The 27218-nt window shown below is 39.8% G+C and overlaps 1 protein-coding gene across 6 annotated transcripts; it reads right to left on the bottom strand.

Annotated features, from left to right (window-relative positions):
- Window positions 1–190: 190 nt before the first annotated feature.
- Window positions 191–27218, bottom strand: zfr2 (zinc finger RNA binding protein 2; the record flags this gene model as incomplete). Of its 6 annotated transcripts, none has more annotated exons than XM_084067910.1 (19): window positions 191–2645; window positions 2755–2852; window positions 4085–4196; window positions 5139–5234; window positions 5553–5641; window positions 7896–8070; window positions 10585–10753; window positions 11136–11413; window positions 11884–12010; window positions 13240–13403; window positions 14066–14185; window positions 15756–15913; window positions 16387–16636; window positions 17406–17594; window positions 17825–18141; window positions 20148–20348; window positions 20722–20839; window positions 21501–21744; window positions 27090–27218. In XM_084067910.1, the coding sequence occupies 19 exons, from the start codon at window positions 27140–27142 to the stop codon at window positions 2472–2474; spliced, it is 3132 nt and encodes a 1043-aa protein (XP_083924036.1). The 6 variants fall into 6 exon arrangements, with proteins under 6 accessions (XP_083924036.1, XP_083924035.1, XP_083924037.1 ...); XM_084067909.1 differs by having other exon boundaries at window positions 20148–20345; window positions 21486–21744; XM_084067911.1 differs by having other exon boundaries at window positions 13258–13403; window positions 21486–21744.

Here is a 27218-nt window from a genome sequence, read left to right on the forward strand (position 1 = left end):
TTTGAAATGTTTTAATGTAGGCTACCTTCTTTGGAAATCTGATTGTTAAAGGTAGTCCAAATTATATTTTTGGTTAAGCACTATATTCTTATAGTCATCATTGCTATGGTGTTTTTTTCTTCTCTATGCAGAAGTCTATGCAACACTTATTTTAATAAAAACAGAAAAGAAAAGCACAATCTGAGACAAATTGTGCGGTTTAAAAGTATCCTATTTAATAGTTCCCCTTAATTATAGGCAGCACTACAAAGACATTCAAATAACAGGACAGCAATGTTCACACTTGTTTAACAATACAAAACTGATTGCAACATCCTTTAAATAAAACAAAACGTCTATGTTCATAAAGGAAAACAAACTAAAATAGCACATCGTTTCTCTAATAAACCTTTGTCAAAGATTTGTGCAATTCTCATTCCTCCATCCAACTTTGTGAAGTAAGATCTTTAAAATATTGCATGACAGCATAACAAGTGTTCCCGTCTACTACACCTTCAGTCTTCATAAGATATCTCTACACATCGCAAGGCAAGACTAGTAACCCCCTCGACCATTTCAGTAGATATTCAGTCTGACATTTTTCTCACCATGTCTCCTCTGCTAACCATACTCTTAAAAGAAAAGAAAAAAGATTGCTAGGCATATTCAAATGACAAAAATTATGGCTGCATAAACAGTCATTTTTAAGTGCTTCATTCCCTCAGCATGCTCAACTGTGCAACATAGAACTCTTTCTTCAGACAGAACATTATTCCCCAATGTAAGCCTTTGATTTTTCTGTTGCAATCAAACCTTGCACCAAGCATTATTTTGCGGGTATCCGACAACCTTAATGGCTTTTTGAAAAGCAACTGAGGTTTGATGTACATTAGGTCTTTGGCTGGACCCCAAGTCCTTTCTCTGGCTTCCCTGGGGTTTCCCACCATCCTTGTATGACATAAGAGCAAAATGGCCACCATGTAGATATGGTAAATGCAAAGTAGATTCAAGATGCTGCGGTTATTCTTTCATATTCATTTGCATCGCTCGTGTCATCGAAACCTGGACAATGTGAAATCTTGGAAGGAAATCTGGGCAACATGAGTAGTGGCAAGAAATTAAACATGGGTATTCAAAATAAATGCTTTTGAATGTAAATCAAATCCTTTTTTTAAATAGCCTATGCCTTTTTCCACAACTGAGGAAATGGGTCAATTTAAAATTAATAAATAATTAAAACATTTTCTAACACTTTCTCCAGTATCAAATATTATTTTCAGATTTGCATTGCACCTGCTAGAACTGGCTCATGAAGAGCGTGCATGCACTGTGGTGGTATATTGTCTAGATTTTCACACCACAATCAACCGTTGCACCTTTTTTGCAGGCTGAATGTGGTTTTATTAAATTGTTTCTTGTTACATGGCATGTTGTTCAGATTTTGTGACCCATGTTAAGAGATGGAAGACAAATAATAATTTAGAATAAAGAATAAGAGTAACAATTTATATTGTGGCTGGTTATTGGAATATGTCAGAGGGAAACCCCAAGAGGCGGCAGAGCTCAACACAGCTGAAGGAAGGAGGGAAGACAGGACGTAAGGGGTCTAAAGAAAGACTTTAGGTACACTCATTTCTTTGAGATTAACAGCATCACACCATTACTTGATTATTAATATGTCACTACTGCTTGTATTTTAGGCACAATTAACTGCACGGTGTGTAAATCATAATTCTCTCTAAAGTCTTCTGTAAATAACATAACAAGTAAACCATCATCTCTTTCCAGCTTAGACCTGGAAATAATATTTAAATGTACAATGTCATGCACTTAAGTTTGTATGGTAACTCCTACCATGTGTTAAACAACAATATTGGACTGGCCTGTGCAGCAGTAGGGATTCAAACCTTTCTTCAATGAGAAAAGCTGAAAATAAAGCTAAAAGTGCCGATGGTTAAATTATACTAGAGGCATCAACATCGGATTAATTTCAGTACATACAAAATAGTTGTTAGGTTAACAGTGGCTGGTACACATATTGTTAATGAATGGAGGGGTAGTATGTAGCTAGTGTACACCTGTTCTAGAAATGGAATGACAATCATTATCTCCCTTAGAACCTCTGTGACATGATCTTATGGCCAATGTTTAGCACACTTCTCTGTACATTACATCTTTAACGTTTAGCACAGGAGAAATTATTACGGTAAAATATTCAAGTTCCACTCCGCCCCTCCAACGTTCTTTTTGCTCGCCTGAAGGACAGACACGTAATTCATATCTATATAGCTATGTGTTAAGATTACTTTTAAGATAAGAAAAAGGTTAAAGTTGTGACACTGACCAAATTCACAAGGCGGCCATTTTGATCTTAAATCATACTCACAAATCCTCACCCCCAAAGTATCACATAAGAGCATAATGGCCACCATGTGAAATGATCAATTATACCAGTCTCTACGCTAACAAACACACATCTCCAGAGGCTGAGGTCAAGCCTCCGCTGCTTCCTCCTTCTTGTCCTTTTTGCCCTCGCCTTCCTCCTCGCAGTTGTCGCTGCCATCCCGTCTCCGTTTGCGGTTGCGTGCGCTGGCTTTGGACGCTGGGAGAGAATCCATGCCCAGAACTTTGTGGACTTGGCGGAACGCAAGCAGCCGCAAAGCATGCTGAAACCAGAATGCAAGTCAATAAAAAAAAAAAAAAGAGGTGGTCAAGTTGAATTCCAACAACCTTCTATAAACATGAATTCCTTATTTGGAAACAAGAGCGAGTTACCTGTGCACTAGCGGTAATGTCCTCTCTGGCTTGACCATTCATGCTCTCCAAGGCATCTGTTGGGTCTTTCTCACAGGGGTCCAGCAAACCTGGTCCATCTGAGTGATGAGGGAAGAATAATGAGTTGACTATGACTAATGGAATTATGAAATTCAACAATTTATCAGTTGAAATTCCTCACAAGAACGTGCATGTTTGACAAGCTGATTTGACAGCAGAAAGGGTAAAGATAAGTGTGCTGATTGGATCCCTTGAGATAACCATACTGAAACAATCATTCTTGGAAAAGAAAATAGAAAAGTACATCATAATAATGTACTGTATAATGCACTATATTTTTTTTATCAGGCCCCCCCTCATCCAGGAGAAAAAGACAGAGGGTGATATGTGATAACCCCTAGGGTTGATAACTGCTAAGGGCCTCTACACACTGCCAGATATTTTAAGTGGTCGGGGAGTCATCAGATCGTTAAGCACTTCACACTACACAAGTATTTTTCTTGAAATCGGCTGTCATATATCGTTGTTGTTTTCACACTATACGATTGATCGCAGACAAGGGATCACACACTGCAAGATGTTTCACCAGGATGCGATCCCGACCCAATACATATATTTGTTTTTATTACAATTAATTTTAACTGACGTCTCACGAAAACGTGCAAGGTTCCCGTGATATATGCGCGACACCAAGACAGGACAGGACGCTAATGATTGACATGAAATAATTCTCTATTTCTCTGAATGTGTCTCAGTCTGTCTCTCTCTATATGAAACAAACAAGTCAACCAGGTGCAATTCGGAAGCAGTGTTGCCATGTCCGTTTATAAGCGACTTGTTTTTCTGTAAAGTTGCTTGTCTAAATATTGGTAGTTGCGGGTTGCGTTTTTTTGGCCTTAATTGTTTCTAAAGTGTAGTTGCTTATTTGGGCTTGTTTCCTAATGTTGTTTAAACCAGTGGTTCTCAAACAACTTCTGAAAATATGTTGTGCCATATACCCTCATGCAAGATTTGTGTGGATTTGGAAAATATTGTAGATCGGCTATTTTCAAATATCTAATGTATTTCTACATAGGTTTAAAGTGCTCGTGTGGCCTAGTCGCTTCTTTTGGGCCTGTTTTTATAGATCTGGTTGCTTATTTCTCTCGCAAAATCTGGCAACGCTTGTCAGAAGCATTTCCTCGCTCGTTCACGCCACAGTGATAAAACGTTTTCCAGTCTTGATGATAACGAACCTTTATGTACATGTAGACCTACTCTATAGGCAGGGGTGCACATCAAATATCTTGCAGTGTGTAGGGGTCCTAACCCCACTAGCCCATAATCTGACCTGGAAGTAGAATTCCTGTGGAGATGCACTCCAACACCCTGCGCATGGCCTCTCCAGGGCTGAGTGGACCTGTGGCACTGCTAATCACCTTCTCTACCAGCAGCTCCATTGCCTGAAGGGAGGGAGAAACAAATTAAGATTTAATGGTAGGAGGAAGAAAACTACACCTGGATTCCTCGTCTCTTTCAGTATCTTGCCCTCAATTATCACATGCATTGCCTGAATTCTTGAGTGTGCGTACATTACCTCTCCATTACATATAGACACATCTGAGCATAGATCATTTTAGGTGATATTTTGCTATTGGCCAGGATAATGTGTAAAGGACATGTTTGTATGTGAGAGCTGGTCTCAACCCCATATTGCACACACACACACACACACACACACACACACACACACACACACACACACACACACACACACACACACACACTAAAATAAAGAAATAAATACATTCACACCAGGAATTAATGGCACAATGTTGTACATGAAATAAGAAATACCGGCTTACACCAAACAACTTATCAACTATTTGACTGTCACAGACACGTTTTCCCAATGACAGTTTTTGCTCGAGTCGCGGTGCACTCCCGTTATCTTGATCATTTGGTGGTAGGTAGACTGAGCTGTCTTGAGCCACAGCAAATTTCCAATGGTGCGGCAAGACTCTATGTAAGATGATTAATATTATGTCCAAAATTAAACTCAAAAGTATGTTGAAAACAGAATACTGATTAGTATGTAGCATGTGGCTTCTGCTGTATTCTTGCCAATAGTGACCCTGCAATATCCCCAGTCTTTGCTTAATCTTATAGTCTGTGACAAATTGTCCTGCAGTGTATGGCAGGCTTAAGTTATTAACAGTCTGTTTATTGTTGTTGACATTACAACAAAGAGAATAAGTTAAATATAAGTAGAAGACAACAAAAGTAGTATATAAATAAACAGGCTAACCCACATAATAGTTTATAAAAGTAAAATACAACAAAAATAATATATAAATAGGCTAACCCTGACAAATGGTAGATTACTACCTTTAATTAAGCCTTACCCAGGCTGGCATCTTGCCCCAGGTTGGCACACGTTGGCATAGGTCTCTCAGTACCCTGATGATGATCACACAGGACTGGAGACCATTGGCTCGAGCCTTAAGAAATTCAAACAAGTCACCATCATCAACACTGCATTGGACAAAGTAGACTTCAGACTCACTGAAAATGCTTGTGATAATACAAATCATGGACATAGTGCCTAAGAAAAAGTAGGCTGCATATTATCTGTGGTAATGTCAAATGAAATGTTCCTGTATTGTAAAGAATTTCACTATCCTGGTTATATGACAAAAAACTTTTTTGAAGTAAACAAATCCATGTGTTCCTTAATATTCATTATTAATGCCATATAATGACTGCCTGGTGCATGGCCTATTGCATGATGTCGAGGTAATGGTCAGCAATGTCTTTACCTGAAACCATTTGGCATGTCGCAGTGCAGCAAGATATTCTAGGCATTTCTTCTTGTTCAGGACATCAGGAATCTCCTTCTCAGCCACACCTGACAGAGATAACAGACTAGCTCATGGCTTACTGTTAGACATACAGCAGATGATAGCTAAACTGATCACTGACACAGGTCAATCAATGACATGTTATTGGTGCGATCACTGACCAAGGAAGTGAGTGTGAAAATATTTCAAGCATTTTGTTTAACTTGAGTGATGGTTGGTCGAACGTAAAAAAATTAAAATAAAACATTCCCATGGTTCCCTAAAATCTTTCCTTGATTCCTTTAATGTGGTTTTACTATATAAGAAATGAAGGAAAGCATACGAGCACTGCTTTTCCATTAGGGCCCGACCAATCAGTCAAGCACTATTTTGGATGTACAGTAATGGAGTATCGGTTTTGTAGGAAACACATCCCAAGCTGGTAAAGCACAAGAGCAAAAAGAAAATGTCATTGAACGTCTCACTATTTTAACAACTGACAAAGAGCAAAGCATTCTCCGAGAGGTTAAATCTGTTCACCAAAAAGCAAGCCTTATCACTGACCACTATGGATGATAGGAAAGCAAAGCTTCATTGGTTAAAGAAGCGATGGATTTTTTTAATGCCAGAAAATCTGTTTGATTATATGACCAATTGATTATATGCTCTCAAAAATGTGTTTGTCACCTCAAAATGGTATCACCTCCCCAATCCATCCACCTCAGTTAGTGAGAATTGTCATGAAAATGGCATCCCTCCCTCCCAAATCCATCCACTTCAGTTAATGAGAATTGTCATGTGATAATACTTCACAATTCTAGGGGCTTTCCACACTTCCATGCTGACTAGCACTGTATCAAGAACAGAAAACATTAGATTTATTACAGGGGAAATACTGTACATTAAAGCAGGCTGGATTGCAAAGTCTACTCTACCATACCACTTAGAACCAATCTAGAGTAGGGAGAATTGAACATATTCATACAGTGGCCATTTCACCATAGTGTCATACTGGGTGCAGGGTATTATTCTAGTATCTCATTCAGCATAAGCAAAATGACCGTGTGAATATGGTCAATTGATGTGGGAACAGTTCTGACCCTCTGATCACTGTACAATAGAAGGTCATAGTCATACCTACTCTGAAGAGCTTTAACAAATAGGTGAGTGTTTTCATTTTATTTATTCATTTCACCATTCTTAGTGGTATGTATACGAGTGTGGACTTCAGAATAGCCAATGGATTGCCTAGGTCTGCTGATACAGGAGTTGGGGGGCACTGATCAACAAACCCAAACAAAAAAAGAAAGGCCACAGAAAACATTTATTTAATGTTTTCTAAATGGGGAGAAAAACAAAATTTACATGCTGAACGGCATCTTTATTGTAGTAGGTGAAGGAGTGTTTATATCACAATGATCTGGCACTGCAATGCAGGGGGCGAGTAACAATAAAGGTGTTACTAATCTCATTATTTCAGTAGAGACCATTGCGAGGAAATAGAATGACACTCCAACACCTTATCAATACTGATAATGCCATTTAACATTGCAGGGATGAGAGATAAGGGAGTGGGAAGTTGTGGACCTCCTATGATCATTATCAACAAAACATATCTCATGAAGAGTGCAATAGGAAATCTTAAAAACTACTATTCGTATCAATGCTGTGATGCAGTCTCATCCCTGGGCATTATCTGAACATCACTCCTTAAATCACTTCCATTGTCCATTTTCATTCGAATTTCCAAAAGGTTTAACAGAGTGTGTATTCATAGAAAAACACACACCCTTACAGGCACAGAAAGGTCGGAGAGCCCGGCTTTAGATTCCCATGTTGGAGAAAAACAAAGAATCTGTTTGGCACTAGTATAACTGCAAACAATGGGGAAATAAAAAGCAATGGGACAAATGAATGGGTGAGTCAAATCTTTTTGGTTTTAAAGTGGGAAGGGGATAAAGAAAAATATATATGAACACCGTTTTTGTTGTTTTAGTTAGAAAGATTATATTGTGTATGGGCTTGGTTAAAAGTCCCATTTCTAGTTTGGCCTCATTTAGGGTATTTTCAGCCTAAAATATAGGCTAGTAGTGGGAGGGATTTATAGTGTAAAACACACAATGCTAATGCCTAATTTATACTCTGTTGTACAACGGTGCCTCACACCGACCAGAGCAGATCTACAAGCTCGCAACACACCTTGATGCATTGTGAGAACTTGTAGATCGGCCATTTTTGGCACAGGACACCCTCGTACGACGAAGTATAAATCAGGCTTAACATTAAAGTCACCTTGGTACTAAAAGCTTTGGCTTCTCTAACCTTTCTCAGCCGCTTTTCCTCCTGCCTGCTTGTCCTTCTCAGTGGCAGGGTCCTCCCTCATCAGCGGCGAGGTGAGGGAAATCGTCACCTGCATTTTGGGCTCCTTGCTTGAAAATATCACGATGTTGGCCTCCTCTGGGTGAGCCTGCACCTCATACTGATCTTCAGAAAATGTCTGCCGGTTGAAAGGACACTGGGGATTACTCTCTACAGAGGAGTTAGGGGATGCAGGGGACAGTCTCTTTGTGAATATAAGAAATTGGCAAAAGGGCCAGCTTTGGTGGGGGGATGGGGCAAAACCCAGGCAAATATAGCTTTTCAAATAACTACTGGGATTTGAGACCCCTTATTTAAAATGGTGAGCAATGTTGATAATTGTATTTCTCAAGTTTGGGTACAAATAATGTTTTCTATGAGATGTGCTAAACATGGGAAACATGTTTTTCTTTCTGAAAAAGAAATTCCCCAGTCTCACTCTGTAGGATTTGGGTGTCATAACCAGGCAGTGGATCTAAAGATCAGTTAAAAGCACTTGTGATGAAACACTCATTACAACTACAGCAAGTAGTAGGAGGAAGAGATTAATTATAAAACACATCCCAATTAGCAGTCTTCATAAAGGCTTCATTATACATCCACTATAGGTCCTCTCTCTTCTTTACATGTCTCCTGAACAGCCTTAAAAAAGGAAATACCAGTCAATTTAAAACTCCACACGTCATTCCTGTGGCCTAAGACAGTTCATCTGCTTGAATCGAGAACTCCAAGACTCCTATTATGCCATTTAGATTTAAGACAAAGCAGTCAGCAAATGTAGTAAATGGGAACGTGTCTTTGAGGACATAAAGAATGTCTGTTTGCACTTCCAATCAAATTATTTTAGAATATAGTAGCACTAGAGCAAATAGCTCATAACAAGAAAATGTAAAGATATCCTAAGATAATTGCTCAGACACTTACTCCAAGTTGCAGGAGCAAGGAGCAGGACTAGGTATCTTTGGACACTGTAATGAATGCTAACTGATGCAAACTTGAACTGTTGTAGGGCACAGAAGAAAATCCATTTGCATTCTCAAATTCAGTCATATGCATTTCAAAAGCTACGGGTATAAAGCATGAAGTGATATTCAGTGAGACTGATTTTATTGTCCTGGCTGCTAAAAGACTATAATATAGTATTTAACTCTTTGACTGCCAATGACGAGAAATCTCGTCATATTTTGCCAAGGCTCACACCGCCAATGACGAGATTTTGTGTTTTCAGTGGTTTACGAAAGAGGGCGCTGTTCCGCAGCCTGTAAATGATCCCAGGATCACCGAAGAAGAGTACACGCAGAAATCACGTGATCACAACAAAATTAAGCTCAGTATTATAGGATTTATAGCTGGTTTCGTTCAGTATTATAGGATTTATACAAATCCATTTTACTCTGTTTTCTGTTGCTTTTAGGCGAAAACAAACTACATTGAACTGCCCATAACTATGGAAAGGATTATCGCGACCGTGTGGCCGGCGATCACGGAAAATATTCCATGATTTTTCAAACGCTTGGAATCGCTGGCAGTGGCTTGACACTTTTCTGAAAAACGCTGGCAGTTAAAAGAGTTAAGCAGCCAAGACAATAAAATTAATTCATATTATGAATACACAGTGGTGCTTGAAAGTTTGTGAAGCCTTTGAGAATCTTCCACATTTCTTCTTGGATATCAGCTAAATCATCAGAGTTTTGCACAAGTCCTAAAGGCAGATAAAGAGAGCTCAATTAAATAAATCACTGCTATATACAACTGTATCACTGCTAAATCATGACATTCAATTAATAAAGCACTTTTTTGCCTGTTACACTCTGGTACAATTATGCACCAAACCCACCCAAAACGTGTCGCACACGCTCAAACTGGCACGTCTAGTCATCCAACATATTCAAAGTATTTCTACGAGAATACGCACAGACAAGCTTTTTTTTCCGCCCCAGAGCGGAAAAGAAATCTTTGCGTGTGCGAGCGGAGCACCCATGCTCTTATGCTTGCGCGTCCTGTTGGTTTCATGCGTACAAAGGAAAACATTGATTTATTATTTGACAGAAAATAATTCCCCGTTTGTGATTACGTACAGCATTTTTCAATATGACTTTGAGTAAAATAGTGATAATGGGTACTTTAGGACTCTTTTTCATCTAACCTTTACCCATGGTTCTTAACCACTTAACCCTATTATCCCTACTTTGTGCATGTCATAATAGGCAAACATTCCCCAAAATAGGTTAACATTCGGCAATAATAGCATATCTACAAGCTCATAATGTCTCTCAATGTGACACATTGCGAGTTGTAGATCTGTATTTTTGGCTTAGCGAAAAAAGCAGGGGGCCAACTCCAAGTACAGAACCCTGGGAGACCCCGGTCAACAAAGTATATAGGATTTAAGTAGTTTTAGATTTAATGTATCTCACACGCACCCCCATGGAAGGCAATGGCTTATGAGTTGCTCTCATGAAAACATGACCCTAAAGTTTTGTTACAGCAAAATCATTAAATGACTTGCATGGATTCCAAATATATACCAAAAGCCCTCTCATAACCTGATAAAGAGCACTTGGAAGGGGATCCAACCATTTCCTACATTAACAGTCAATGAATGACCTCTACATCTCTGTAAGCCTGAGACAAGACAGGTGACTTTACTTACAGCCAGTTCCTTGGGTAGCTGCTTGGATATGGTCCTCAGTAAGGTAACAGTGGGTTTCTTAGCAGTCAGCAGGATAAGCTCAACGTTCCTGTCTCCATGGAGAAGCAGGCCTTTGGCCAAGATGCCCACCCTCATCACTCCTTTTAGCAGCCGTCCAAGAATCTCAACACTGTCACAGAGAGTCAGAAATCAAGTCTTTTACCTTAACCACTTAAAACCTCAGTATCGGTATTGCGAGGAAAGCTTTCGCTGAAAATAGAAGATCGACAAGCTTTCCCCACAATAACAGAGAACAGAAAATACACTAGTATTGAGCCCTGACGGACTCCTGTTACCCATATAGGGTTTAAGTGGTTAACACTTAAATTAGCCCTATGGTAGGAAATCAAGTGAATAGAACCAACAGACAGATCAATTGGTTCACCAATCAACAACCTTGACCATAACATTGCACCAAATATCAGATAATCTCCTGCTGTGATTTAATGATGCCATGTATTCAGTGACATACATACAACGTCCTTTTTTAAATATATGGGAACCCTCCTTACTCTTTTTCCTCTCCATCCTCAGTAGCAGTGGTGGGTGCGGTGGGTGTAGCAGGAGTAGCAGGAGGAGCAGGAGGAGCAGCAGCAGCAGCAGCAACAACAGCAGCAGCAGCAGGTGGTGTCTCTTTCTCCAACAAGGAGTCAGACACCAGTTTGAGGGCTCTCTCTGAGTGAGAGACGATCCTCTGGACAGCCTGCAGCTCCTCCTCCACAGGGTAGATGGTGGAGTGCTTGGCCATGATGTGGCGGTCATCAGGGGAATCTGGCCGCCGGACACATGTCTGAGGGGGTAAATCAAATCAAATCAAATCAAGCTTTATTTATATAGCACATTTACAAACAGGCAAGCTGAACCAAAGTGCTTTACAGGCAATTCAAAAACATCAATGCAAAACGACAGAGCAAGTTCACAAAACATTTCAGAGCAACAAAGGAAGACACTTTAAAAGACAACGTAAAAAAGGGGAGGAAATATACATATAGTAGTTACAAATAGGCTTAATACTTATAATATTACGTACATAGACATATATATGAATAAGCAAAGTAGAAACATGATTAGGAAAGATAAAAGCAAAAGATGTAATTAGATGCAAGTGTAGATGAAAATGTTACATTCACTACAAAATAGAATGTAAAAAGGAAAAGAGAAATGCAGCTATTTTTTGGAGGGAGTGGATGGCATCAATCCAAATCCATGATCTTATCTTAAATCCAACAACCGCAAAACAGCGTTGCAGTTAGCGCTCACCAGCAGAGGAGGTACTGGCATCCCCGGGCGGCTCATCAGGGGAGGTGGAGCCAACCTACGTCTCTGCTCCCCCCAGTACATCTGCTCCTCCTCCATCCTCCTCCAGTACAGGTCCTCCTCATAGCGTCTGGAGGAGAGAGGGAAAGGGAGGTGACAGTAGAACAAGACATTTATGAATCCATCTGTTAATAAAACCACGGATTAAAGGGCACATGCAATACATTAAACTATACTTAAAAACTGAATCTCTTGATTGTTTTTTTTGGGGCTGTGGCCAGTCTGTGATGTCAGGCATCTATGACGTAATACTCAAAATGTGTTTCAGCCCGATCACAGCCCCCATTGACTTACAAATGTAAGTTACATATTGGAAAAAGTATAAAACAATTATGAAAAACAATTTGAGGAGAGACTGAGAATCTTATTGACAGCTAGACTCCTGCAGTCACACAAATGATAAAACACAAAATTATAAAATCACCAAAAAAAGGTCAAGCAATAGGGAAAGATCTAATACCATAAGTACTGATAGCCATATACCAGGGGTGGGCAGCATTTATTTCCAGAGGGCCATACTTACTTCAATTGTGGATGAGGGGCCACACATTGTACAATTGAATTAAAAACTTGAAACACATACTGTAGTGCTGAATTCTGTTCAAACTGCATGAATTTGGTAGACATGCCAGACTATCTTAACAATAAGGTCCTTGCTTTCAAGAATTTTCAGTTACAAAATGTTGATCTTTCTTTTTTAACAGCTGTACTGTACTGTATCACTCTGGTGTACTCTGGCGTTAAAATGAAGATTACTTACATAAAACAATCCACGTCAATGCCGCATCAACTTTTAAATGAGCCAATACATTTATACAGGATCTTATCTTAACTGACATGCACCACTCCAAAACACATTGCATTGTTATAAATATGGACTCAAGGTTGACAGTTTCACTGTTAAATTATAAACATAGAACATTTGAGTACATATACGGATGGAGGAATGCAAGTATAGTACTGAAATGGTAAATATGAATTACTATTAATTGGAGTTGAGTTAAATTAATTTGTCTCAAAACCATTAACATGGCCGTATGTTGCCCATGTGTGCCATATACAGTGAACTGACCAACTTTTTCCCCATACTGATATCAACTTCATTACAGCCTCTTTTACATCTACTTTGGCGATACATTGGTACTGGTTGGCTTGTTACTTCCGTGGATGTTATCTTCCATACATTTCCCTTTCTCTTTGTTCTGTACCAAACAAATACAAGATCAAACCTTATTTCACAGATCACACATGAAAAGAGATGGCACACTGCAGCCGGACTACAGCACTGATCATCCTTGCCTTGGCCATGAGTCTGACCTCATCTCCATGTGCCAGCGTTGCTCGTCATCTCTCTGTCTCTTCAGCACTGCCTTCTGCTTCTGTTTTCTCAGCTTGCCCTCCTGCAGCTTCCTGGCACGGTTACTGGGCTTGATTTCCACAGGAAGCTCCGGGTTCACTTTCTTCTGCACAGGGACCAAGAACCGGGCAAAACTAGAGACTTAATGCATGCACTTCTTCCTGCAATCTCTCACACACAATATTTCAGACACCATATCATAAAATATCTAATATAAAATTATATTAAATATATTATAGCTGTATTGCAAATAATTATATTAAATACATATTATTAGTTACATTATCTTTTTTTTTTAAGTACACAGAGCTGTACACTGCTTTGAAAATCCAGACGTATTACAACTACTGTCAAATGGGGTAGCAAAGATCTTTTCAGAAGCAAATATGACATCTTGTGGCCAGTGAATAACAATGTCACACAGTGACACCATTTCTCATTTACTATTATTGCCTGTCTGCTAGTCGCAGGGCAAAATGTATCATGAGTAATGTAGGAAATCACTCTCTCTGTGGTTGGGTAATGTTTGTTTTGTTGTGCACTTTATTTCATAGACCATTTCGACCAGTTGAGATGATAGAAGCTTGTTCCAGACAGTAGATAGGGCTTGAAATATCATGGAATAGCACTTTAACTCAGAACTCAATTACTTTATACAAGTATGATTAACTTCATTAACCTGCAATTAAAAGTTCCATAAAATGACCTTCTACTGGAGCATCCATCTCTGAAGATGTCTTAACAAGAGAGATTATTTTCATATTTTACCTTGTATTGCAGTCTGTGTCTTCTTCCCTTCAGGTGCATGTCTTTAGCATTAGGGTCATTGAAGCTGCATTCACAGAGTTTACAGTGGAAGCGAATGACCTTGCCATCATCATTACGAACCTGGAGATGATTCAAGACAATGGACACATGAAATACACACAGATGAAGGGCTGAAAATCGTATTTTTAATTTATTTAAAAATACACATATATATATATATATATATATATACACACATATATATATACACATATATATATATACACATATATATATATACACATATATATATATACACATATATATATATATATATATACATACACACACACACACACACACACACACACACACACACACACACACACACGGCAATTCCATGTGCTTTACACAAAACATCAAACAAAGGAAACACAATTCTAAAATGACATTAGGATGCATAAAACAATATAAGTACAAAATAAATACAATTACAGTGCAGAAGAGAAAGAAAAAGAAAACTCAATCATATATGAGTGAGGAGGTCAAATATCCTTCTTCTTTTAAGCGTTAACGGAAGTAAATAGTATTTAGTATTACATGTACAAACTGTGTATATTAGTACAGTAGTACGTGAGATAGAGGCAGAGCTGGAATGTTTTGTCCAGAAAATACCGATATTTAAATTAACCTACTGTAACAACACAACTGTCCCTCTAAACTAATGTTACATCAACAATTGTCAACTTTAAGAACTGTAATGAATATTAACCTCATATTCCCTATTCCATAACAAATAGTAAAAAGCAATAGTTGTTGAACCATTTGTGGATAACATTTTGAGCGCTTGTTGTATTTATATTATATTGTATTTATAGGAAACCCTTCAATAGCTCATGCAGGTGCAAGTATATGCACACGGATTTTAGCACTTAGTACACTTAGTGAGTGCACCATGGATGGTTGTTAGAATAATGAGTGGACATGGCATCGATCTGAGAGTGTACAGTTTTATATCTTGCGGTCTCCGAGAGCGCAAGACAAGACATCAGCCAGTTGGCAACTTTGCCACCTCTCTAGCACCTCCACACAGTACAGCCAGCGACAGGTAGTCGTGACACCCAGTTCTCGTTGCCAATCAGTGTTGATTTTGACAGCAACTTTTTATTTAGTTTTAGTCATCTGAAATGTTTTAGTTTTTGCCTAGTTTTAGTCGACTAAATATCATAAGATTATAGTCGACGAAATCTACAGTTGATTTAGTCGACTTAAATGTATTTTGTCATCGTAATGGCTGATTTTACACTTGAAAATAGCCGATCTACAAGCTTGTAGATCTGCTATTTTCAGAGCGCAACACCCGAGCGCAACCAAACACAAAGTGATTAGTCTTTTAGTTCTACAGGACCTCTTCTCCACTCGTCCCTCACTAACATTTTAGTCTAGCTGTTATTTGTTGATGAAATTGCCAATATATTTAGTCTTAGTTTTAGTCAACGTAGCTTAGTTTTTATTTCGTTTTTGTCAGTGAAAAAAGGTAGTCGAGGAACTTTTTCCGTCATAGTTTTAGTCGACGAAATCATCATAAAGGGAAAATTAATGAATGATGGACGATTATTAGCGAACTGAGGAACTGAACTTAGGAACTGAAATTAAATTATTTTTATGAATACTACCGGTATATCACACACAATAATTGTTGTTTGCCTACCTCCTCAACATAGTCATGTCCCACAGGTTGGACATCTCCCAGACCCCCTGCTCTGTCACTATCCTCATCTTCATCATCACTCTGCTGTTCCATCTTCGGCTGCTTAGGCTCCTCTGCTTTCACTGGTACTACTGCTGGAGCGCTGGCCGGCTTGCTGGCTGTGAGACGAGCAACATGTCAGTATTCCAGATGTTAAATACCCAAACACTTATACTTTCAATATGATCTATAAAACCTAGAATTAATGGAGGCAAAGTTTTATAACCACTGTAATATTCTATCAGGCGATAATATAATATTAACATAATAATATGGTCCCCCACCCACTCCTTTGAGGTACATTTTTGTTACAGTACATTATGCACAAATGTTTTGCTTTGCATTTAACCCATCCTAACTATTAGGAGCAGTGGTCAACGGCCATTAATACAGTGACCAGGGAGCAGTTAGGGTTAAGTGCCTTGCTCAGGAACACTTTGACAAAAATCAGGGACCATCTGTTTCCCAGGCGGCCTATCAACACATTCAGCAATGGCCGCCATCTAATATCACAACATATTATAAAAGCTACACAACACATCAATGGGTTTCACTCACATAAAAAAGGTACAGATTTAAGCAGCCAACTTACAAAGGACGGTTATTTTAGAAGGAGCTGGCTTCTTGACCAATGGCGTTGTTTTGGTAGTGGTGTTCATGACTGCTGGTTTGGCCAGCGTTGAAGGTGTGGTCGCCATTGCTGTAGAAGCTGACGAGGTCGGAGCCGAAGCTGACACGGGATGTTTCCCGGCTGTCGTTGTCGTATAAACCGGTGCAGAATTCACCAACACTGGCTCAGTTGAAGGTATGGGTTTCCCCAGCTTGGTGTGGAGTTTCACCACCTTTCCAAAGAAATACAAGACAATGTTCCTATAAACCAATTGCAATCCAAATGAAAATTACTATAGCTATTTTTCCTGAAATAGCTTGGGAAACTATTTGGAATAACATTAGAAAAGCTTTAGAAAATCCTAATCACCAAACATTTGATCCTAATAACCAAACCTTTGACCCAACATTCATAAATAGAAGCCTAGAATTAAGACATCTAATCAAGTTAGACTCATCTCAACTTTGTCCACAAAGCTCCATAGTTACTTTTACACATACAGTATGTTTGAGGAACGCTCTGAGGTACAGTCTTTCTGGTTACAAGCCACTGAATTTTGGGTGGTTAATTTGTATTTTTTTTATATTTAGAAGTGTACATGCATACTTAGTATAGTAATATGGACGTATGTAAGCATATGGATTTAGGTCTTTGTGCACATATGTGCTGGTGCATACCTGCATTTTATGCATAAAGGTTCTTTTATGGCAACATGAAACCGAAAAAAACGTTCACAAAAAAGAAAAGGGGAGATAGCACTGTGTGAGTGCTGTAGACACCTAATGCCTTAACAGATCCCTGAGGGAGGTATCGGTACGAGACTTGGCAGCTTTCAGGGGACATCACATGAGTACTCACTGCACCAATATCCAGTGTGATTCATTTGCTTCAATATTTTCTATGGCTGCCTCCTATTCCTCCTATAAATATACTTTTCACTTTTCTTGATAGCAGTCAGCCAGTCAGTAACATAAAGCTGCTAAGTTGTGCTAATTGCTAACCTTTTGGTGTTTGGCCCCACGGATATGAGCAGCATAGGCATCAACCCCGGTACAGGACACGTCGCAAAGCTCACAGCGTAACTGAGTTTGAATCCCTCTGGGCCCATTGCTGGCGCCTGCCTGGCCCCCAGACTTTAGGGCCGCCTCCTTCTTTTTGTGCTTCTGGCCCTCCAGGTGCTCCCGATACGTCTAAGAGAATTGGACACAGTTACACTTAGCTGATGTTCTGAGATTCAGAGCTACTGCTCAAGGAGATGTCAAGAGGACATATACAGTATATGATTGATCATAATATACCATTGTGATCATAATATCGTCGTAGAGGGAATTGAACCTAAAAATGCCTCCAAGCACGTGGTCACTGAGGCCCCATCATAAAAGGAGTTGGATTTTCACAATGCATTGTTGTACACTCTTACCTGAGGGCCAGCACAGCTAATCTTACAGATGTCACAGTAATGGAGTTGTGGCTGCTTGGGAGGCCCTTTGGGTTTCTGCAACTTGCTCTGATGGAACATTGGTTTTTTGTAGGTGTTTACAGCCGGGGTTGTCACCATGTTGCTGCCCGCATTGCTCCAGGAAGAGCTGGTCAGCTGTTTGGGGGGTGGCTGGATGGAGGGCTGGGTCTGCTGGGGAAGGGGCTGGGGCTGGGAGACTGTAACCTGTGTTGGCTGGTAGTATGAGGGGGTGGAAGTGGAGGTGTAGCCACTTGAGTCGTAACTGGAGTAGCTGATGCCTGAAAGTGAGAGGACAGTAAAAGAGTGATCCAGGGCAACTGGAAGGACAGACAGAAAAATGCTTTAAGGGCAACGTCACCCTTTTAGATGAAGGCTTCTAGCTGCTAGCCTATGTAAAATGCTTTGTTTTAAGTAGGCTAGCAGAAATGTTCCACCTCCCTTGAACGCAAGTTCTCGACACACACATAAAATGCTTTAAGATGTTATGATTTTTAGATGTGCTCTTCGCAATCAAACATTAGGAATCGGGTTACAAATTGGCAACGTTGCCATTAGAGATACGGTAGAGAGCGTGTATGCCAGCTCAGTGGCATTGTGGCCAGTGTCCGCCCTGAGATTAGGAGGTCGGGGTTCGATTCCCCAGTCGGGTCATACCAAAGACTTCTATAAAAATGGGACCCAATGCCTATCTGCTTACCACTCAGCATCATGTCCAGGGGGTGTACTAGTACATCAAGCTGCCTCACGCTACAGAAACAGGAGATAGGCTCCTGCCCTATGGGCCACATGGCTCGGCAAGGCTTACTTACTTGTGTCAAATTGAACACGTTGCAAAAACAGACATGCACAAGATATGCAAACGGTACTTGAATTTCATCAAGTGTTAATCCATACAGTCTATAATTAGTAGACTGAGCAAGGAGCATGAAGTCAAATGCCAAGTGACATTTCTCATCATGTATAAAAAGGGATTTGACAGTTGAATATGTGTAAAGAGGCACCTGCCAGTCACTCAATATCTCTTTGTCCAATTAAACAGACACTCTTTCTTTCACTCATCGTCTCCACATACATTTTTTAGGAGAAAGCAAGGAGACGATGCAACGCCCCATATATGCACATGACCATATGTGGGCATAGCACTCAGAACTGTGGTTCTTCTGGATAACCGGATCGCTGTATCAGTCAGTCCTTGTGACGTTTATATTTGGATATCGCTGATGTCATCAGTATATGCCCATATCATATATGGGCATGCCCCTTTGTGCTCATATATGGAGCTGACTGATTTGTTTGCACCTGATGCCATGACGACACATTGAGGTTAGACAACACACTCCATATTTGAGCGTAGCTGCATTGGGAACGCCTTACATGGTTATAACTGAGTCATAGTGACAAGAGCGTGACAACGTGGTCTGTCGGCCGGTCCTCCCTTAAGCCACTTTTAATATAAGATGATAATACTGTGAAGTGCTTTCGATAAGGTGCGTTCGTATATCCACTCTGACGCTCTACTGTGAAAGACAATAGACAATAATTTTTATAAATAAATATTTTATTTTCTTCAGAAAGACATACTGCATTAACCAGTGTGTCAAGATGGCAAACAGACACAAGCCCAAGTTATGTTTGCCAACGTTGCATGTTCTGAAAACAACTTACGGGTTGTCTACTTCTTATAGTGTATATGAATAATACGCTTTTGTTTTTGCACATAGCTGATAACAATACCTACTATCACCATTTGCCATACCCATCACATTTTGATGCTCGGACAAAGAGTCTCTTCAGCTGGAGTATCTGGTGTATGCTTTGAATGCTCCCAGAGCACAGTGCTCTGAATTTTTCGATCAGGAATGCAGTGAATGCTCTGAATTCCATAATGACAAGCCAGAACACTCAAAAGCGTTCCCCCAGAGTCAATTCACGAACACACTCAAAATGATGCACAAAATGGCACACCTAAGTGGGTGTATGTCTTGCCAGCGCCAAGAGCAGTTAACAAACAATATACAATTCTAGTCTGCATAAGTTCCTAGTGTTGTGGACCGAATTCAACTAAACATCAGTCATTAGAAGCACTCCCTTGGTAACAAGCACTTTCCTATAACACGCAAACCAGGCGTATGCATGCTCTTCCTGCTCCTGCTAGATCCTGTGCTTTGGTAAGAAAAACATATGGGAAACTTACTTCTGACATAATGGTCTTATTGCACATGGAATTGGGCTAAACTAGACGTTAGGACAATCTAAATGTACTGCAGTTCCTCATCTCTCTCACCAGAATAGGAGGTGGCAGATGCCGTGGGCGTGTAGGAGGATATGGGTGAGGGAGACTGCTGGACGCTTGTGGACACTGGGTAGATGTTATAGCTGGAGCAGGCTGGAGTCAGGGGTTTCAAGGCTGTCACCTGCCTCTGTGGAGGAGGGGGCTGGCTGTACACTGTGGAGGAGGCAGGAGTGTAGCCACTCTTTACACCTACTGAGAGTGAGGAAAGGAAGAGCAGTGCAGAAAGGAAGGGAAAGGCAGAGAGTAAGAGAGAGAGGCATTTCACATCCTCTGGGACTGCTTGTCAGAGAACTACGGGCAAGGCAGTCAAGCTATCTAATCCACCGTACACCAGCATTTGGACACCAGACACATTCCTTAGCATATCACATTACACTTATATACTTAGAAAGTGTGAAACAAACAATACAAAGAATGTAGTGACTGTCTGGCAAATCACTCCTCCACCAAAGTACTGCAAATTACTATTCTAAGTTCTCAACTGTAATTGAAACGGGAACAGTCTCCAACTGCAGGTTATATGAAACGCAATGATGACTGACAGAATAAATGCAGATGGACTTACCAGTCTGGTAGTAGTTGTCTGTGGCTGTCCTCTGGGCTGGGGCTATACTGGTCTGGTAGTACTGTTGTTTATTATCATAGGCAGTCACTGCTGGGGCCCGTCCATAGCTGTAGTTGTCCTGTAAGTGTTGGTATCCAAGGTATTCATCAATAGATGCACAATCTATAGTCTATCGTCAATACATTGTCACTACTTTATTATCCTTTATGTGTAACAAAATCCACCAAACAGTTATTTCAAATGTTATATCTAATTTACACTGAAGAATTGCGACATACTAGCGTCATGTCCAGGGGGTGTACTTGTACATCAAGCCGCCTCACGCTACATAAACAGGAGATAGGCTCCTGCCCTATGGGCCACATGGCTCGGCAAGGCTTACTCACTTATGTCAAAAATTGAACATGTTGCAAAAACAGACGTGAACAAAAATTGCAAACGGCACTTGAATTTCAAGTTAATCCATACAGTCTATAATTAGTTATAATCACATAATTATAATAGTCTATCATCAATATCCTTTATGTGTAATAAAATCCACCAAACAGTTATGTCAAATAATAGATCTACTTTAGAATTGCAGCAAGTATCCCCAAAGCATTTCATTCAATTAATGTACAGCTGTAATGTCCACATTGTAAAACATTACATTCAATAATGCTTTTTATTACGTCATAACATCTCGGATATGTTAAATTAAACATGAACACAACGTGCCATGAGAATTTACAACAGTATCACAAGCAAAGTGAATTCAGACTGACCATGTCTGAGTATACCTGAGTATACGTCTGTGGGGTGGTGGTGGGCTGGGGGGGTGCTGGGGGGTCTGGCTGCCTGTAGCCATAGTCCGGGGGTGCCTGGTGGCTCTGATAGGCAGGATAAGCAGCAGAGACCACTGGTCGGGCTGCCTGAACTGGGGCCGGAGCGTAGGAAGCAGTCACAGCGTGAGCCACAGCTGGAGCCTGCTGCACACTGTAGCTGGCTGTGGAGGGGTGGGTGTAGGATGGGGGAGGCTGGGTACTGTTGGAAGGAACAGTTGAGGAAGAGGGAAGGAAATGAGCGGGAGGAGAGGAGAGAGAGAAGCACAGTTTAATTAACTAGCTGGTGTGTACGCAATTGCCTTCAATAGAAATCTTTTGTTTGGAAATAAGCTATTGATTCAGATTGTGTTTAAAGATTGATTGTGTTCTATTCTAAAATCCTGCCGTGAAAAAGCCTGCTCAGAAATATCCTTCACAGCAGTAACTTCAGTGTGTTAAGCTGGCTGAGGTTAGGTAGGTTCCATCTACACTCCACACAACACTGACAGTATGCCTAAACATCTAGATTAAGGGGAACATTGCTATTATCTAATGTGAATCCTATCGCCGTAATTTGATGGGATCCTGGGGATTGGGATCATATGAAAAAACTTACATAATACTTCGCAATGTGTTCTGTCTCACGTTAAATATCAGCGATTCCCCTCTGATTTAGGTTCTGCCAGATGCACTCCATTAGTAAGCTCCTTATGTCAGAGCAGACTACTTTAGGTGCTGTACAATGTGTTTCTCATAACGAAGCACCGACAAGACGGCTCAACTAATACCACAGGTACTAATGGTGTATTGGCCAAAAGAACTTTAGGCATTACATTGGGCAGTGAAGTCAGAAGGCACCGTCCAGTACACACTGACCTACTTACTGAAAAAAAAAAGAAAATCATATTCTCAGCGGAATTTGCAGTAATGCCAAGAAGACAACCATGTGTATTTATGGAAGCAATAATATTAGCATTATTTGGGCAAACCAATAGCTGTCACTGGGGATACAGGACAGGTGGGCACTAGGGACATCTGGGCACCTTGTAAAATTAGCTATTTTGTCCAAAATGTTAAAAATAAAATATTTTTTAAACTGAAGTAATGTAAAGTATATACATGATGTGAACATGCACCACGGTACATCATTATCAGACTTAATTTTATCTTTCAACTTCTTGTTTATGCCTCAGGTTTTGTAGCAATTTGTAGCGACTGTAGAAATATTAGACCTTAATTGTCGAACGTTTAAGCATGTTCTAATCATGCAGCATACTTTAAAACATTTTCCAAATATTTCATTTTTTGGAACATTTTGGGGAAAAAATGCCAATTTAACACGAGGTGCCCACTCTTCCTTGGTGCCCACCTATACTGTTACCGTCACTGGCACTGACAGACAGTACCCGATGCTGTCAGCAGCAAAGCATTTGGTGTCAAGATAGACAAGGACAGGAAAGGGCAAAAAAACAAGTACAATGGAGGATGGAATAGATAGCTAAGTGTTGGCCAACTACACGTACATGGATGCAGCAAAATAGGGACATAAACTAGTAGTATTCAAGCAGGGTTGTAAGAATAGCACTATTTTATCCAATAATATGATATTGGACCCAGGATGAAAACCAAGCAGTAGCAAAAAAAAAAAGTAACACTGATTAAGAGTTTGAATAGGAAAAGTCTTAGATAACTAAGCAGGCAGACAAACAAAACAGATCTATGAGTATAAACTGTGTTAACAAGCTGATGTCCTGTTAAGCCAGCCTAGTGCTGCTGGGCTATATATCATGAGTCAAGTAAATTAAATCAATTAGTTCCAAAAAGAGGACACGTTAAATATCAGCCGTTTGCCTGTAACCAATTGCAAATGGTTTGGTTACAGGCTAAATGATACAGAACATTGAACAAACAATCATTGTCTGCAAGTCTTGTATGAAAGCTGTTGCGATGAACAAAACAGGCAACACAACAAATCTGTTCGATCAGATAAAATACATTGTCAAGTACAATGAATGTATCGAGCTAAAGTGAGACGTGACTCCGCTCGGCACAGCACAGTTGAAAAAGTTCCAGCAAAAATGTCAGCTGTAAACCACTTCACGACCATCTCGTGGACGTGGTCTAGTCGTACAAATGCAACTCTATTTGAGCCTCACTGAGCACTATGTCGAAGATTTCGAGCTGAGAAGTACATGTTTGCAGACAAGCTATGCACAGATCATACAGGCGAGACAATTGCTTAAAGATGCGTTAAATTCCTGGACGTTTTACGGGGAGTGGTTGGTCTGTGTCACCACAGATAATGGCAGCAATGTTATCAAGGCAAGAGCTTTAACCACTTAGTGTCCGTATTCTGGGGCGAACCTTTGGTGAAAATAGCAGATTTACAAGCTCACAAAAGCTTGCAAAGAGATTTGGTGCAGACTAGGAAAAAAAGGAGCGGACCATCCAAGTCTAGACCCCTGGCGGAGGCGGACCCTGATCAACTAGGTTTTAAGTAGTTGGCAAAGAGTACAATAATTTGGGCACAATGCTGCATCTTGTCATCGGTAAGAGAATGCCATTCCTTCTCTTTCTCTCCCCCTGCCTCTAAGCCTGTCACAATTATTACATAATCGCAATTATACGATAATCGCAATTATTTTGCATAATTGTCATAATCGCCAAAATCGTACATTTTCAAACATTTCCCAAAAATAGCAGAAATAGCTAATTCCGCAAAGTGACTGTTCCGCTATTTTTTTAACGTATAAAATTGTTGTGTAATTTCTTTGTATATTTAAGTTATTTGTCATATCTGTCCTGTCCAAATTTGTGATTATGAAGCCTAAAAAGTATACCAAACAGAAATTTAAATTGTATTCATATGTTGCAATGTTCAAAGACAAAAAAAGTATTAAATCGCAATTATTTGTGTGACAAATGAATCGTCAACTTATTTGTAATCGTGACAGCCCTACATGCCTCTTTCTGACACACACACACACACACACACACACACACACACACACACACACACACACACACACACCTCTCTCTCTAGTACACATTAGAAACATGTACATAATTGTTTTCACTTTATATGTACTGTAGCAATTATTTTTACATTTTATTCTAGAATTGTATTCAACATGTATACAGGCCATATAAATATATTCTATCATAACCTCACAAATTAACACTGGGAAAGGAAACTTATTAATACACAGATTTAGGAATATTAGGCAATAAATACAATACAATACACACACAGTCACATATAATGTGTATATGGGAGAGTGTGTGTGTGTGTGTGTATGTGTGTGTGTGTGTGTGTATATATATATATATATATATATATATATATATATATATATATATATATATATATATATATATATATATATATATATATATATATATATATATATACACACACACACACACACACACACACACACACACACACACACACACACACACACACACACACACACACACACACACACACACACACACACACACACACACACACACCAAGCCATATTTATTATCTAAATTAGGCAAGAAATATTAAATAATAATAGGCCTGTATATTTAAAACAATATAAACGTAAATCAGATGATATAGCAAATTTAGGCCATATCCAGATATCTCCCAGCGTTATGTAAGGCCAATAAATATTATTACTTATTACTTTTTATCCTTAAACTAAATTTGGTATCACTATAAATGCGGACACCAAAGTCCTTAATTTATACTTGAATCATGAGATGGTGTGTGTGCAGTTAAGTAGCTAAAGGTAAAACTTTTAAAGTCAAGTCAGAACTCATTAATGTGGAGACCAGATGGTATGGTATGTGTGCCAATGGTTCAGAATAGCAATATCAATCAAACTTCGTACTCAAAATTAGGCAGGACATATTTTCGTCCACTCCACGTTGGCTGCTAAATGCAGTGATTAACCAGACACTCCTTACAAGTCAACTAGCCTAGAGGTCTCGGACTAAAGTAAAGCACCCAAAGTTTGGCTGATGATGTCTAATGATGACACCCTGTCATCATTAGACTAGAAAAGGCTCCTCCAGTTGGTAGCCTTGAAACATGATGTCATATCATCGTCGTGTGATCCATAGCTACTCCAGTTGCAACTTGCACGATGTTGAAAAACTAAATAAACACTAAATAAAAAGACAAATATGGGCGTTGGGCACTAGGGAAATCTGGGCACCCGATGTAAAATTGGCTATTTTGTCCAAAATGTTAAAAAATAAAATATTTGAAAGATGGCAATGGTAATTAAGTAATGTAAAGTATACATGATGTGAACATGCACGATACATCATTATCAGACTTATTTTTATCCTTCAACTTATTGTTCATGCCCAAAATATACAGGTTTTGAAGCAATTTGTAGCAATTGTAGATCAGCGAAATTGTCGAATGTTTACATCGTGTATATTTTACTTAACCAATTTTTTTTTTTTTTTTTAAGATTTTGGACAAAATAGACAATTTTACATTGAGGTGCCCAGATGTCCCTAGTGCCCACCTATCCTGTTACCTTTAGCACACTGCTGTCAAGTGACATTACCCACTAAAAGCCAAACAGTTGTTTTTAATCCTTCTTTTTATAATCAAATAGGTATGTGATGTTGGTCAAAAACCCTTCCAGTCACACTAGCCTTGGATCAAGACTATCATAGATGTATTTTTTAATCATTTTTTACATTTGCATATCTATGACTATGATAGATACGAAGGTAAAAGTCAGACTCGATAAAATACATCTATGATAGTCTTGATCCAAGCCAAGGCTATAGTCACACAGACATTAAAAACTGCAGTCTGCAACAGACAGTGCCAGCCAGGCTGCCAGCAACGTTAGCTATAGCTTGGGGGGCTTGTCTGCCTTCATAACATAACTAGCTGAACACATAGAAGTCCATTGGTGCTGCTGCTGCTGCTCTCTCAACTTTCTAACCCAAGTGTGACCATTTTTTAGGCTCGCCGCTTCATGCCAAATGCGTCTGCGACCGCTGGCCTCCTGCAGAATAGCATGCTAAAGCTAGCGCAGAAGAACGAACAGCAAAACGCTCGCCCCAAAACACAATCGCCCCGGGGAAAATCCGGCAACCTCGGAACGCTCTCCACCTGGTATTCCTAAACGTCACCTCAGTAAGCTATGCCTATAACCTAGCCTTATTCTTAAACTCAACCTCAGTGAAACTATACATAAATCTAACCGTATTCATAAACTTTATCTCAACCAAACTATGCCTAACCCGGCCGAGACTTAGTTATCTCTAACATTATCCTCAGTAAAACAAACACAAGAATACAAGAACCGCTGGTCCGCGAAAAAAATGGGGGGCGGGCGTATTTTGGGGCGAGCCTTCCGTTTACCAGAAAGCCTAGCTAAACGAGCTCGTCCACTGCACGGACACGCAGTTAATAACCCGCATCAACAGCGGTGTGTGTGTGGGAGGTTGCTAATAAGACTAATAACAGCGTTCCATGTGAATGTGAAACGCCAAAGCACGCTGACACACGCAATAAAAAACCGCACGCATCAACTGAATTACCTGTACTGCGGACCGGCACCATGTGTAAAGCCATAATAATTGCTCGCAGCCATCTTGGCATCTCTCTCCGTTCAGCAGCAGCGCTGTACGGACGGGCCAGTATCCGCTGCGTTGTCACGTGTGTCTGTC

The sequence above is a fragment of the Gymnoscopelus microlampas genome (genome assembly GCF_963454915.1).
Source record: "Gymnoscopelus microlampas genome assembly, chromosome: 9".
Lineage (NCBI taxonomy): Eukaryota > Metazoa > Chordata > Actinopteri > Myctophiformes > Myctophidae > Gymnoscopelus > Gymnoscopelus microlampas.